General features: G+C 47.9%; 1 protein-coding gene and 1 long non-coding RNA gene across 2 annotated transcripts in view; both read right to left on the bottom strand.

Moving 5' to 3' along the window:
- Positions 1 to 16,374, bottom strand: part of LOC121862794 (dipeptidase 1-like) — a 63,519-nt gene that overhangs the window by 13,326 nt on the left and 33,819 nt on the right. Inside the window, exons 4-7 of the mRNA XM_042361105.1 lie at positions 9,535 to 9,691; positions 5,340 to 5,472; positions 3,138 to 3,288; positions 1,758 to 1,833 (exon numbers count right to left, since the gene is read on the bottom strand). Coding sequence (XP_042217039.1) covers positions 1,758 to 1,833; positions 3,138 to 3,288; positions 5,340 to 5,472; positions 9,535 to 9,691 — 517 coding nt within the window. The remainder of the gene's footprint in view (positions 1 to 1,757; positions 1,834 to 3,137; positions 3,289 to 5,339; positions 5,473 to 9,534; positions 9,692 to 16,374) is intronic.
- Positions 3,293 to 3,670, bottom strand: LOC121862792. The gene is made up of 3 exons (XR_006088283.1): positions 3,639 to 3,670; positions 3,461 to 3,485; positions 3,293 to 3,369 (listed from the first exon to the last, which is right to left on the bottom strand). It is a non-coding gene; the product is annotated as an uncharacterized LOC121862792 (long non-coding RNA).

Raw genomic sequence — 16,374 nt, 5'->3', positions numbered from 1 at the left:
AGGGAAAGGAAAAGTATATATATATATTTTAATTAAGGAAGGAATAGGTATCCTCCCTTGGGGTGTAAAGAGGTGGGATTTTTATCAGGGGAGGGAGGGGAAGTATCAACAGAAAACGGATTCTCAGGGTAAACTACATTCAGGAGAGAGGGGTGAAATTTATACAGTATATAGTGTATATATATTAATATTAATGGAGGAAGGAATAGATATAGTCTCTCTAGTGAAAAATGGCGGTGGAGTATGTTGATAAAAAACGGGGGAAACTTCAACAGAAAACGGATTCTCAGGGTAAACTTCATCTTACAGAGAAGTGGTGAGGCTAGGAAGTGGGGGGGGGAATATACCTTTATTTTAATAGAGGAAAGAATAGGCACTCTCTCTTGGCTGTAAAGTGGAAGGTATTTATATTTAGAGAAGAGGGAAGCATCAACAGTAAACGGATCATCAGGGTAAACTGCTTCATCCATCTGGTGGAAGGTACGGAAGGGGATGATTTTCCGCTGTGTTTCGTAAGTAAATTGGCTCAGTTTTGGGGTCATTTTTTAACTCTTATGGTTCTTGTTAAAGGAATTTACATATTGTTACATGTTAGGGACGTCTCTCTCTCTCTCTCTCTCTCTCTCTCTCTCTCTCTCTCTCTCTCTCTCTCTCTCCGTCTCAATTATGCATGGATATATATACAATACAATACAATACAGTACACACACACACACACACACACACACACACACACACATACACACACACACACATAATCTGTATCTATAGGTAGTAAAACATTAATACTCCGGCAGTCATAACAGTAAACCAGATATTCGCTTTACTCTTCATGTCGGATTTTCTTTCCAATTTCACTCTTATATGTCGACAAAATATATGTAACTAAAACGGGTATATTCCTCTGCCCTCCCTGACCTGCGGCCTGAGTCACATTCATTCCTACGAGGATTTTTTTTACATTAAGACGTCTAGCTGATTCACTTAAGACATATGTTTGGATTCTGAAAGGTTCTTAAGTTAAATTTTGTCCCTTAATTGTAGATATAAGAACGTATCTAACTGACTCACTTAAACTATGCCACAGGTGGATTCTCAAAGGCTCTTAAGTTAATATCCACCAGTAATTGTATCTCTAAGAACATATATAACGAAAAAACTCCAGCAAAGACTCCAATATCTATTCTCAAAACATCGTAAATTAAATTGTCCCCAAGCTCAAGATGGGGAAACATACCTAACGCATTTTAAAGCTATGACCCAAAAACATTATTAAGAGGTGAAATGGGATCGAAATCTACACTATTACTGAACCATAATGAGATGTGATTCCTGGTTCACTAGTCAGGGAGTAATAACTATAAATGACTCAACATCCTTCGAGTATTAAAGAGGAGGATGAGACGAGCGTGGTGGAAAATGTCAACTAACAAATTTAATCTGAAACTTATGGCAAAAATAACTTGGTTAGAAGAGCAAGAGTTAACCTATTACTTCCTTCCTCCCTTTCACTCTTCCTTCCTCCTCCTCCTCCCCCTCCCCCCTTCCCTCTTCCCGTTCCCCTTCCCTTCGCCCCCTCCCTCACATCGTCACTGCATCAACTTTCCCAATTGGGCCTCTCTCTCTCTCTCTCTCTCTCTCTCTCTCTCTCTCTCTCTCTAGACCTCTGACGAACTCCTTCAGCTAAAGAATTAACTTACATACAGACAGACAGACAGACAGACAGACAGTACAGTACAGAGGGCCAAGTGACTTACCTTGCCAAACTGAGTCAGGCCCCGAGGTGACTTAGGGTCCTCCAGGTCAGTCTCCCTCGCTCTGGCACACTCAGCCCTTAAGGGAGACAGATCAGGGAGAATAAGTAGTAGAAGTAGTAGTAGTAGTAGTAGTAGTAGTAGTAGTAGTAGTAGTAGTAGTAGTAGTAGTAGTAGTAGCAGTATCATTATCAATTTATTATTATTATTATTATTATTATTATTATTATTATTATTATTATTATTATTATTTATTTTAATTATTTTCATTAACAATAACATATAGTTCATGAGTGAGATAACTACAGGTGTGGGGAAGACTCACCAGGGTGTGCTGCAGGTGTGTAACAACAGGTGTGGGGGAGACTCACCAGGGCGTGCTGCAGGTGTGGGGAGACTCACCAGGGCGTGCTACAGGTGTGGGGGAGACTCACCAGGGCGTGCTGCAGGTGTGGGGGGACTCACCAGGGTGTGTGCAGGGGTGTAACAACAGGTGTGGGGAGACTCACCAGGGCGTGCTGGGTGTGGGGAGACTCACCAGGGTGTGTTGCAGGGGTGTAACAACAGGTGTGGGGAGACTCACCAGGGCGTGCTGGGTGTGGGAGACTCACCAGGGTGTGTTGCAGGGGTGTAACAACAGGTGTGGGGGAGACTCACCAGGGCGTGCTACAGGTGTGGGGAGACTCACCAGAGACTCACCAGGGCGTGCTGCAGGTGTGGGGGAGACTCACTGGGGCGTGCTACAGGTGTGGACTCACCAGGGAGGGTGTGGTGTGGGGAGACTCACCAGGGCGTGCTGCAGGTGTGGGGAGACCACCAGGTGTGGGGAGACTCACCAGTGCTACAGGTGTGGGGGACTCACCAGGGCGTGCTACAGGTGAGACTCACCAGGCGTGCTACAGGTGTGGGGAGACTCACCAGGGCGTGCTGCAGGTGTGGGGAGACTCACCAGGGCGTGCTACAGGTGTGGGGAGACTCACCAGGGCGTGCTGCAGGTGTGTGAGACTGGGGCGTGCTACAGGTGTGGGGGAGACTCACCAGGGCGTGCTACAGGTGTGGGGGAGACTCACCGTGCTACAGGTGTGGGGAGACTCACCAGGGCGTGCTACAGGTGTGGGGAGACTCACCAGGGCGTGCTACAGGTGTGGGGGAGACTCACCAGGGCGTGCTACAGGTGTGGGTGAGACTCACCAGGGCGTGCTACAGGTGTGGGGGGAGACTCACCAGGGCGTGCTGCAGGTGTGGGGAGACTCACCAGGGCGTGCTGCAGGTGTGGGGAGACTCACCAGGGCGTGCTGCAGGTGTGTGGGGAGACTCACCAGGGCGTGCTACAGGTGTGGGGGAGACTCACCATAGCGTGCTACAGGTGTGGGGGAGACTCACCAGGGCGTGCTGCAGGTGTGGGTGAGGGTCAGGTACCGTACACCCAGGTCTCTCAACGCCCGCAGTACCCCGAGGGAGTTCTGTATGGCGTGACCTCCCTCAACACCGATCAGGCTGGCGATGCGGCCGTTCTTGAAGGCTTCCTCCACCTCTGACACAAACACCACAAACACCTCCCTTAGTCTCTCTCACAAACACCACAAACACCTCCCTTAGTCTCTCTCACAAACACCTCCTTAGTCTCTACACACCTCCCTTAGTCTCTCTCTCACAAACCTCCTTAGTCTCTCTTACAAACACCTCCCTTAGTCTCTCTCAAACACCTCCCTTAGTCTCTCTCACAAACACCTCAAACAACAAACACCACAAACACCTCCCTTAGTCTCTCTCACAAGTCTCACCTCCCCTTAGTCTCTCTCACAAACACAAACACCTCCCTTAGTCTCTCACAACACTCCCTTAGTCTCTCTCACAACACACCTCCCTTAGTCTCTCTCACACCACAAACACCTCCCTTAGTCTCTCACAAACACACACACACACACACACACACTGTAATAAGCCTTTGTACCTGAACCTGCCCAGACAGCCTTAAGTGAACACATTTTCCCGCCTGAGCTTTTATCGCCAGGCGAAAGAGCGACGAGAGAGGCAAAGATATAATCGCACACTGATGGCGGCCAGGAATTAAAAAAAAAAAGCACTAAAATTCACATAAAGTGCGTTGATTGGTCGTTGTCTACCATGAGCGTGATCTCTGATTGGTCCTTGTAAGCTGTAACGTTTGCTGATTGGTCTTTAGCTATAGTGACCTGCTCTGATTGGTCCAAATATGTTATGGAATAAAATGCTCTTATATTCTAATTGGCAACGCAAAGACACGTGACTCATGTAAACAAAACCACGTGACTTATGTAAACAAAACCACGTGAATTATGTAAACAAAACCACGTGACTTATGTAAACAAAAGCACGTGACTTATGTAAACAAAACCACGTGACTTATGCAAACAAAACCACGTGACTTATGTAAACAAAACCACGTAAACAAAACCACGTGACTTATGTAAACAAAACCACGTGACTTATGTAAACAAAACCACGTGACTATGTAAACAAAACCACGTAAACAAAACCACGTGACTTATGTAAACAAAAAGCACGTGACTTATGAAAACAAAAGCACGTGACTTATGTAAACAAAATCACGTGAATCATACATAAACAAACACATGAATCATACGTAAACAGAGTAGAATGAATATGAAAAAAAAAAAAAAAAAGAGAGAGAGAGAGAGAGAGAGAGATCTGACAACCACAACAATAACCTGTAGCTCACAATATCATAACTAGACACATAAACCACTATTACCCTGGCAGGTAATTAAGTTAATATTTAAATGAAACACTAATTACACCTTTAACTAATTTCTACTCGCTAAATACCTGTCGAGCTGAAAATTAGAATTCTGGCCATAAAGTTCAATTATCCGTCGTTCTGAAAAATGCTGAACCCGAAATCGAAAAAAATGGCAGAGTTTTAAGAATTTACATGACTAATAAAAGTCTCCCTCGAGGCTCTGAAAAATGTTCCATCAGATAGGTAAGTGAAGGTGGGTAATTAAATGGCCTAAACCTACCTGGGAAAATATAAGATGAAATTTAATATATTTTTTTTAATAATACTTACTATAATTTAATATAATTTTAAAAACATTATTAATTAAAAATAACATTATCACTATACAAGCTTAAAACACTTTATATATTGTCTGTACATAACTTTTATATAATTAGAGCTGAAATGTGTTTTAAAATATGTAGTTAACATTTTTTATTGGCATGTATAGAGAATAATTAATGCGTATGTGTTAAAAGTATAAATTGTGTAGATTATTAAATTACATGTACTAGTGGAGGGTAATGTGTGTGTGTGTGTGTGTGTGTGTGTGTGTGTGTGTGTGTGTGTGTGTGTGTGTGTGTGTGTGTGTGTGTGTGTGTGTGTTAGGAAGAGAGAGACAAAGAGAGAAAGTAAGGATGACTCATGACCAGGATGACACCATTGACCCATGACCCCACATGACCAATGACCAGGATTACCCATGACCCCAGATGACCGATGACCCCAGATGACCGATGACCCCAGATGACCCATGACCCCAGATGACCCATGACCAAGATGACCCATGATCCGGGACTCACCGTGGGCGGAGGTAGCGAGGCGAAGATCGTCTGGGTACTGGTCGATGAGTCTCTTGATGAGGTCAATCTGTTCTATGGTGAGCTGAACCGCGTTGAGCCTCTGAGACTCACAGGGCACGTAGGATACCCAGAACTGTGGGGGGAGGAGGGTACAGTTAGTGGCACCAGGGCACGTAGGATACCCAGAACTGTGGGGGGAGGAGGGTACAGTTAGTGGCACCAGGGCACGTAGGATACCCAGAACTGTGGGGGGAGGGTACAGTTAGTGGCACCAGGGCACGTGGATACCCAGAACTGTGGGGGGTATAGTTAGTGGCACCAGGGCACATGGATACCCAGAACTGTGGGGGGGTATAGTTAGTGGCACCAGGGCACGTGGGATACCCAGAACTGTGGGGAGGAGGATAGGCGGCATAGGATACCCAGAAGTGTGGGGGAGGAGGTATAGTTAGTGGCACCAGGGCACGTAGGATACAAAGAACTGTGGGGAGGAGGAGGGCAGGTGGCACGGCACTAGGATACCAGAACTGGGGGGAGGAGGGAGTTAGGGCACGGAGGATACCCAGAACTGGGGAGGAGGGCAGAGGGCACTGGGGCACGTGGATACCCAGAACTGTGGGGAGGAGGGTATAGTAGGGCACCAGGCACGAGGATACCAGAAGTGGGGGAGGAGGGGTTAGTGGCACCAGGGCAGGGATACAAAATGTGGGGGAGGAGGGGAAGTTAGGCACGAGGATACAGAACTGTGGGGGAGGAGGGTATAGTGGCACCAGGGCACGAGATACAAGAACTGGGGAGAGGGAGTAGGGCCCAGGGCACGGGATCCCAGAACTGTGGGGGAGGGAGGAAGAGGGCACCAGGGCACGTAGGATACCCAGAACTGTGGGGGGAGGAGGATACAGTTAGTGGCACCAGGGCACGTAGGATACCCAGAACTGTGGGGAGGAGGAGGGCAGTTAGTGGCACCAGGGCACGTTGGATACCCAGAACTGTGGGGAGGAGGAGGGACAGTAGGGCACCAGGGCACATAGGATACCCAGAACGGTGGGGAGGAGTACAGGGCACCAGGGCACGAGGATACCCAGAACGGTGGGGAGGAGGGTGCAAAGTGGCACCAGGGCACGTAGGATACCTGAACTGTGGGGGAGGAGGGTAGTTAGTGGCACCAGGCATGGGGATACCCTGAACTGTGGGGGAGGAGGGTGAGTAGTAGCACCAGGGCACGTAGGATACCCTGAACTGTGGGGGAGGAGGAGGGTAAGTTAGTGGCACCAGGGCACGAGGATACCCTGAACTGTGGGGAGGGAGGGTAGTTAGTGGCACCAGGGCACGTAGGATACCCTGAACTGGTGGGGAGGAGGAGGGTATAGTTAGTGGCACCAGGGCACGTGGGATACCCAGAACTGTGGGGGAGGGTAGTTAGTGGCACCAGGGCACGTAGGGATACCCTTGAACTGTGGGGAGGGAGGGTAGTTGGTGGCACCAGGGCACGTGGATACCTGAACTGTGGGGGGAGGAGGGAGAAGCGGCACCAGCGTAGGATACCCTGAACTGTGGGGGGAGGGAGAGGTGGTAGTGGCACCAGGCATGTAGGATACCCTGAACTGTGGGGAGGAGGGTATAGTTAGTACCAGGCACGGGGATACCTCAACTGTGGGGAGGAGGGAGTTAGGCACAGGGCAGGGATACCCAACTGTGGGGAGGAGGAGGGTAGTTAGGCACCAGGGCATGAGGATACCCAGAACTGTGGGGGAGGAGGTGGTTAGGCCCAGCACGGGATACCCAGAACTGTGGGGAGGAGGGTCAGGGCACCGGGGTACCAGAACTGGGGAGGAGGAGGTACAGTTAGTGGCACCAGGGCACGTGGAGGATACCCAGAACTGTGGGGAGGAGGGTATAGTTAGTGGCACCAGGGCACGTAGGATACCCAGAACTGTGGGGGGAGGAGGAGGGTACAGTAGGCACCAGGCCTGTAGGATACCCAGAACTGTGGGGGAGGAGGGTATAGTTAGTGGCACCAGGGCCGAGGATACCCAGAACTGTGGGGAGGAGGAGGAGGTTGTGGCACCAGGGCAGTAGGATACCCAGAACTGTAGGAGGAGGAGGCAGTAGGCACCAGGCCCGTAGGATACCCAGAACTGTGAGGGAGGAGGAGGGCAGTTGTGGCCCACTCTCCTCGCAATCATTCACTCTTTCACTCACACACCTGAAAATTACACAACTCGTGAGAGAGAGAGAGAGAGAGAGAGTAAACTTAAAGACAATCCTCTTCAAGATGTTGCTTAATTAATCTCAGCAGGTGCATGCCTCCGCAGAATGGAACACCTGGTCGCCTCTAACAAGGAAACCACAGGATAAACTTATTAAGATGGATATAAGCTGAGCCACGGGTGAAGTTCTGGAGAGAGAGAGAGAGAGAGAATGAGAGAGAGAGAGAATGAGAGAGAGAGAATGAGAGAGAGAGAGGGAGAGAGAAGCAAAATAACAACACACACACACACCACACACACACACACACACACACACACACACACACACACACACCCCAAACATATCACCTCAATACACTATTTCAGGCCAGACTCATTAACCTGGCAAGAGGATAATAATGAGTCCACCTGAGGCTTTAGAGTCTCAGGTGCTTCATATAATATAGAGGAGCACTGGAGTCCGTCTTGAGGGGGTATAGATGATTAGTGATTAGCGTTCCAATTAACTCACCTGTTGGAGTCAGGGTAGGTGGTCAATAAGTGATATTAGGTTCTGTATTAATTTATGACCACTCACCACCTGGCAGACCACACACACACACCTGGGCAACCACACACACCACTGGGCAGACCACACACCCACCTGGACCCCACACCACCAGCACACACACCTCACCTGGGCAGGACCACACACACCTGGGACCACACACTCACCTGGGCAGGACCACACACACACTCACCTGGGCAGGACCACACACACACCACCTGGGCAGGACCACACACACACTCACCTGGGCAGGACCACACACCACCTGGGCAGGACCACACACACACTCACCTGGGCAGGACCACACACACCACCTGGGCAGGACCACACACCACCTGGGAGGACCACACACGGACCACACACACTCACCTGGGCAGGACCACACACACCGCAGGACCACACACACTCACCTGGGCAGGACCACACACACACACTCACTGGGCAGGACCACACACCTCACCTGGGCAGGACCACACACACCCACCTGGGAGGACCACACACACACCACCTGGGCAGACCACACACACCACCTGGGACCACACACACCACCTGGGCAGGACCACACACACACTCACCTGGGCAGGACCACACACTCACCCAGGACCACACCACCTGGGCAGGACCACACACCTGGGCAGGACCACACACACACCTCACCTGGGCAGGACCACACACACTCACCTGGGCAGGACCACACACACACTCACCTGGGCAGGACCACACACTACCTGGGCAGGACCACACACCACCTGGGCACCACACACACCTGGGCAGGACCACACACACTCACCTGGGCAGACCACACACACACTCACCTGGGCAGGACCACACACACACACTCACCTGGGCAGGACCACACACACCACCTGGGCAGGACCACACACACTCACCTGGGCAGGACCACACACACCACCTGGGCAGGACCACACACACACACCCAGGACCACACACTACCGCAGGACCACACACCACCTGGGCAGGACCACACACTCACCTGCAGGACCACACACACACCACCTGGGCAGGACCACACACACCACCTGGGCAGGACCACACACACACTCACCTGGGCAGGACCACACACACACCCACCTGGGCAGGACCACACACACACTCACCTGGGCAGGACCCACACACTCACCTGGGCGACCACACACACTCACCTGGGCAGGACCACACACACACTACCCACAGGACCACACACTCACCTGGGCAGGACCACACACACACTCACCTGGGCAGGACCACACACACCACCTGGGCAGACCACACACCTCACCTGGGCAGGACCACACACCCACTGGGCAGGACCACACCTCAGACCACACACTCACCTGGGAGGACCACACACCCTGACCACACCCCGCAGGACCACACACGGGACCACACACTCACTTGGGCAGGACCACACACTCACCTGGGCAGGACCACACACCACCTGGGCACCCACCATGCCCTCCTTCAGTCTGGGCAGGTCAGTATGGGACCAAGAGGACCTGGACCACGGACGAAGTTTCTTCAGCTCGGCCGTGAAGTTGAAACTGTGAAGTTTATTGTGCATAAACTTCCTGATGTTCCACGGCAGGTCGTTGTGTCTGCCGGAGGAAGGTGTGTGTGTTAGTCTCTCTCTACGGCAGGTCGTTGTGTCTGCCGGAGGAAGATGTGTGTGTTAGTCTCTCTCTCTGTGTGGCAATATTCCTGGGCTGGGAAACTCTTCAGTGAATATCACCTTCCTGGTTCATGTTGGCAAAAGAGAGAGAGAGAGAGAGAGAGAGAGAGAGAGAGAGAGAGAGAGAGAGAGAGAGAGAGAGAGAGAGAGAGAGAGTTAAGTGAGTAAATAACCGTGTAAGTGTAAGTAGCTGTGTAAGGTGTAAGTAACCTGTAAGTAACCGTGAAAGTGTGTAAGTAACCATGTAAGAGTGTGAAAGTAACCAAATGTAAGTGTGTAAGTAACCTGTAAGTAACCGTGTAAGTGTGTAAGTTGCTTAGCAAGTGCATAAATAAGCGTGTGTGTAAGTAGCCGTTATAGAATATGTAAATGTATGTAAGTAAGTAAGCGTGTGTGTAAGTAGCCGTGTAGGTGTGTAAGTAGCCGTGTGTGTAAGTTACTGTAATAGCAGGTATATATGTAGCCGTGTAAGTATGTAAGTAGCTGTAAAAGTAGCCGTGTAAGTATGTAAGTAGCCGTGTAAGTATGTAAGTAGCCGTGTAAGTAACTTCATAAGTAAGAAGATGGACGACACACTCCGCGTTGTCAAAAATGTGTTGTTCGTCACTTTGTCTGAGAGAAAAAATAAGATGAATTGACCTCATATTTTTTTGCCAGCCAGCCTACCCACCCACCCAGCACACACCCAGCCAGCCAGCCAGCCAGCCAGCCAGCCAGCCACCCACCCAGCCAGCCAGCCACCCAGCCAGCCACCCAGCCAGCCAGGCAGCCACCACGCAGCCAGCCACCCACCCAGCCAGCCAGCCACCCATCTATCCAGCCACCCATCCACCCACCCAGCCAGCCAGCCAGCAACCGAGCCACCCACCCCCACCCACCCACCCACCCAGCCAGTCCAGCCAGCCACCCACCCACCCAGCCAGCCACCCAGCCACCCACCCAGCCAGCCAGGCAGCCAGCCACCCACCCAGCCAGCCACCCACCCACCCAGCCAGCCACCCAGCCACCCAGCCACCCACCCACCCAGCCAGGCAGCCACCCACCCCCCAGCCAGCCAGCCAGCCACAGACACCCACAAGACAAACAGAAAAAGACCTGAAACAAGTGAGAGAATGGGCGTTATGGGCCTAGTATATTTCTCTCTCTCTCTCTCATCCTTCCCTTCTCTTTGCTATCACGTCTTTTTCTCCTTTTCTTTCTCCTTTTGTTCCCCCCATTCATTCTGTATATAGGCCCTCATCCCTTCCCCTCACCCACCACCCCTCACCCACCACCCCTCACCCACCACGCCTCATCCACCATCACCTCATCCACCTTCACCCACTCAACCCAAATCTCAGTATTTACACCTGTGTCTTGTGTTCCAATGGGTGAACGGGACATAACTGAGATCAGTCAGATTTTCATCCAATCAGCTGTGTGTGTGTGTGTGTGTGTGTGTGTGTGTGTGTGTGTGTGTGAGAATAAAGGAAGAATTGCGAAACCTGGAAGAAATAGAGAGGAAGAGAAAGGAAGGAGGAGAATGGAAGATTAATAGTAGATAAAGAATAATGGAAGAGAAAGAAAGAAAGAAAGATTTCATTGGTCCAGCAGCTGAAAAGGAGGCCCGCGGTCTCTTAATGACGTCACTTCCGTAAATAAAAAAATCCTTGAATCACTTATAAGGTGAAAATGAGACCTACACACACACACTTACTAGCGTTAATATAAAAAGCTATAAAACTGTAGATAGCTCAAAGGCTCAGCTAACTTTCTCGGGCGTGAAATAATCTAGTAGTTAATCTGGTAGAAAGCTTTAGGATATACTTTCACTGCATCTTTTCCAAGCCAGGGGAAAGGTGTGAGATAGGAGGCTTTTGAGTGAAAGTGTGTCCTTGAAACTTTAGTTGAGGAAAAGTTATGGGAGAAATAAACACACAAGGAGGAAGATGCGGGTGAAAGTGTCTAAACTTTCACTGGAGAAAGTATAAGGAGAGTAAATACGTGAGAAAAAGGGATTCGAATAAAACTATTTAAACTTTCACTAGAAAAAGTAACAGAGGAGTGAATGAGCAGGTAGGAAGACGCCAGGGAAAGTCTTGAAACTTTCCCTGGGAGAAAGTATGAAAGACGTAAATATGAGTTCTTGTCACACACAGAGTTTACAAGTGTAGTGAAAGTCCTACAACGTCTCTCTCTCTCTCTCTCTCTCTCTCTCTCTCTCTCTCTCTCTCTCTCTCGGATATATTTTCCTTCTCCTCAATCTTTCTCCCTCAGTCTCCCCCACCCTCCCCTCACTCTCCCTCACCCTCACCCCCTTCACCACCCTCCCCTCCTCCCCCCTTCACCCTCCCTCCCCTCACCACCCTCCCCTCTCCCTCACCCTCCACCCCCCCTTCACCACCCTCCCCTCACTCTCCCTCCCCTCACTCTCCCTCCCCTCTGCCCCCCCTCTCCACCACCCTCTCACCCTCCTGGCAACACCTTTCTGGTGACGCTGGGGTTTTCGCCCTCTTCATTCTCCTTGTTGTCGTCTTCTGCAAAATTTCTTCCCTTTCGTTTCTCGTGGACTTGTTCGAGACTAACGAGGTAGTAGTCTTTGATGAAGCTGGAATTGCCCTGGGGGGTGTGTGTGGGGGGGCCCTGGAGGACGATAAGGGCCCTGGGAGATGCTAGAGACCCTGGGAATGGTCCTGGGAATGTGTGGGGGGGCCCTGGGGGACGATAAGGGCCCTGGGAGATGCTAGAGACCCTGGGAATGGTCCTGGGAATGTGTGTGGGGGCCCTGGAAGAAGGAGAGGGCCCTGGGAGGGGATTTGAGACCCTGAGCCTGGGAATGGTCCTGGGATGTGGGGGGCCCTGGGAGTGGTGCTGGGAATCAATGTGTGTGTTTGGGGTCTGGGAGAACCTAACCTAAGAACTCCGAGGGAACATTAAGGCCATAGCTGTGACCATTGGAATGTGTACGTGGGACCCTGGACAGATAGGTACTATATTGTGTAACCCTTGGGGAAGCGAGATGGAAAACCCTGAAGAAGACGCATGAACAACCCCCGACCCCATGACCAAACACCACACCTGCCGACACCTGAACACACCTGTGAAACATCTGAATACACCTGACAACACCTAAACATACCTACCAACACCTGAACACACCTGCCAACACCTGCCAACAGACCTCAAGAGAACCCTGACGCTAAAAACAAAAACAGAAAAGCGACGACCTACATAAAAATCCCCGAAAAATAAAATTAAAATCCCCGGAAAAAAATCCCTGGAATAAATAAAATCCCTGGAATAAATAAAATCCCTGAAAAAATAAAATCCATGAAAAAATCCCTGAAAAAAATAAAATCCCTAAAAAAAATCCCCGAAAAAAATCCTTGAAAAAATAAAATCTCAGAAAAAAAAGTTGTAAGGGATTTAATATACTTAGACTTTCCAGTGCCAATTATCGACATACTTCCTCCATCAAAGACTTTCTGGCAGGAGCTGATAACCTTTAACCTTTGACCTGTCTTGTTTTACATATTATCGAGACGAAAATTCCATCCACATTTTAATCAACTTTTGGACGAATTTTGTTGTTTTATTTCTTTTTTTCTTTTTTTTTGTCTGAGAAAAAGAAAACGAAGGCAAATGGATAGATGTTTATTATTGAATGTTCTTACGCCCGCTTCTTCCTTCTCCCTTCTTTCTCTTCCTTTTCACTTCCTTTCTCTCTCATTATCAGCCTCTTCTCTCCCCTTCTTCCATCACCACATCCCACCCCACGAACTCTCTCTCTCTCTCTCTCTCTCACCACACGTCTCCCCCCCCCCCGGCACACCTGTCCTCCCGATATAATGGATTAATACCACATAATTGGATCAGGTAGAGCGGCCAGGTGTGTGTTGTGTCCGACTGGTGATTACATTTTCAAACGTTTACTTGAGTTTTCCCTTTAATATCCACGTTTTCTTTGGTCGAGTTATTTTTAATTTGTGATAACTTTTACTTTTTTATATCTTATTTTATTTACTTTAGTTTCTTATTAGTATTATTATTATTATTATTATTATTATTATTATTATTATTTGTATTATTATTACTATTATTATTGTCTCTATCTTCACTATTCTCTATGCTTCTTCCTCATTTATTAACCTTCATTTTTCATGTTCTCTTTTAATATTTTTCCCTCGCACTTGCGTACGTTATAGTCTCTCTCTCTCTCTCTCTCTCTCTCTCTCTCTCTCTCTCTCACCCTAGGCAACACCACAGTGAAGGAATAACCACCTCTCTAATTCCGGGTCCCGTAAACGACCTGGTCCAGCCTTCATAAAACTCAAATTTACTAAGTGTTTCAAAGCCTCACTGTTTCGAATCCATTTAAGTGTCGTCAGGAGTTCAGTGTTTCTAATCCATTTACGCGTCAGGGGTTCAGTGTTTCGAATCCATTTACGCGTCAGGGGTTCAGTGTTTCGAATCCATTTACGTGGTTAAACTGGTAATTCGAAATCCTACTCTGTCCCCACTTAGCTCTTGTTAATTGACGCAGGTTCATTACAATGGCCCAATTTGATGTATTGTGCTTGTTTGAGAGAGAGAGAGAGAGAGAGAGAGAGAGAGAGAGAGAGTTAAAACTTATTCTAATATTTGAAAACATGATAAAAAAATTACCCACAAGAATTTTTTTTCCTAATTTTGATCCATAATTTACATATCTTTGAATTAAGAAATAAATTTTAAAAAAATCGGCATATCAACAATTTTTAAGACCTAATAGGGACCACTGGAGCCTTCCTATTACGTAAACTTACCACACAATTTTGAATATTCTCTGGGGCGGGGGTGGGGGGCGGGGGTGTGGGGGTGTGGGGGAAATTACCTGTTTTGATAATTAGATTACTGAGGAATTAAGAGGAAAGACTTCATTATTAAGAGAGGCGTTCACGAGCGTTAATAAGCGACCAAAGACATCCGATTTTCTACACGAACGGGATCGGATTAAGGCTGGTATATGGTCAAGAACGCACAGATATACAGACACACACGCACGCACACACACACACACACACACACACACACACACACACACACACACACACAGAGTACAGAACAAGGTGTGTATTTACATAGTGCCATGTTTCTCCGACAGGCAGAGAGACAGAATGAGACAGAATGAGACAGGCAGAGAGACAGAATGAGACAGAATGAGACAGAGAGAGACAGAGACAGAAAGATAGACAGAGAGAGATAGAGTGATAGACAAAGAGAAAGTCAGATAGAAAGACAGACAAAAGGACAGAAAAAGAAAGACAGACATATGAAAAGAGGGAGAGACAGGTAGACAGAGATACAGAATGAGAGACAGAGGGAGAGAGATAGAGAGCTTTGTGCACCCGTCCCACACCGTCAATGTTTTTGAGATGAGAGAGAGATGAGAAGGGGAGGGGGGGAGAGAGAGGGAGGGTGAGAGGGAGGGAGGGAGGGGAGAGGGAGAGAGAGGGAGGTGAGAGGGAGAGAGGGAGAGGTGACAGGGAGAGAGGGAGGGAGAGAGGGAGAGGGAGGGAGGGTGAGATGGGAGTAGTGAGGATTGTGTGTGTCTGGGTGGTAAGAATTTCCACTAATTTTCTGGCCCAATCCATATTCTCCCTGACAATGGTGGGGAGAGAGTCTTTATGATGAGAGAGGGGAGAGTGGGGTGAGGGAAGGGGAGGGGAGAAGGGAAGAGTGAGGGGAGGGGAGGGGAGAATCTATGTGAAATGACAGACATAGAAATGGATGAAAAGGGCTAATTTACCTCCCATGCTAACAGAGGAGAAAGCTAAGTAGGTAATAATAATAACAATAACAATAACAATAACAATAACAATAATAATAATAATAATAATAATAATAATAATAATAATAATAATAATAATAATAATAATAATAATAATAATAATAATAATAATAATAATAATAATAATAATAATAGGTAACGGGCGGAGAGAAAAGTCTACGGACATACCACCCAAGTTTAACTTACCTGTCCCCTCTCTCTCTCTCTCTCTCTCTCTCTCTCTCAGTGCTAACAAGCAGAACAACAACAACAATAACAACAATGCAAACACCCAAGGCTCATTTACCTGAGTATTATAAATCAAAAATTTTCTCGACCCAAAAATATTAAAAAAAAGTAAAGCGTTTCCTCTGTTGATACACATTTCAATATTTTTTTTTCCCACGCGCACAAAACGGAATATTTCCTCGTAGTGGAAGAGTAGTGGAAGAGCATTAAAGGCAAGACTGGTAAAAACATCCTTAGTGTACAGAAATATTATTGGAAAAATATAAACTCCTATTATAGTTTAATTTTTCTATTGATTTCCTATTCTTAATATCACTTAAAACTTAATATTAATAGAAACTGGATATATTTTTGCGTATATTGAGCCGAAAAATTTAAAGAATAATTAATTGAAATACATAAAAAATTTGCAAAAAATAGGAATATATTTCTATGTGTTCGTCTTTTAAAGGCCTAATGGATCCTAGTTTTAATAGACCCCAGTACTAATAGACCCCAGTACTAATAGACCCCAGTACTAATAGACCCCAGTACTAATAGATCCCAGTACTAATAGACCCCAGTACTAATAG

The sequence above is a fragment of the Homarus americanus genome, unplaced genomic scaffold, assembly GCF_018991925.1.
Source record: "Homarus americanus isolate GMGI-L3 unplaced genomic scaffold, GMGI_Hamer_2.0 scaffold5686, whole genome shotgun sequence".
Lineage (NCBI taxonomy): Eukaryota > Metazoa > Arthropoda > Malacostraca > Decapoda > Nephropidae > Homarus > Homarus americanus.
The sequence above is the reverse complement of the archived record's forward strand: the minus strand, read 5'-3'. Positions and strand labels throughout refer to the sequence as shown.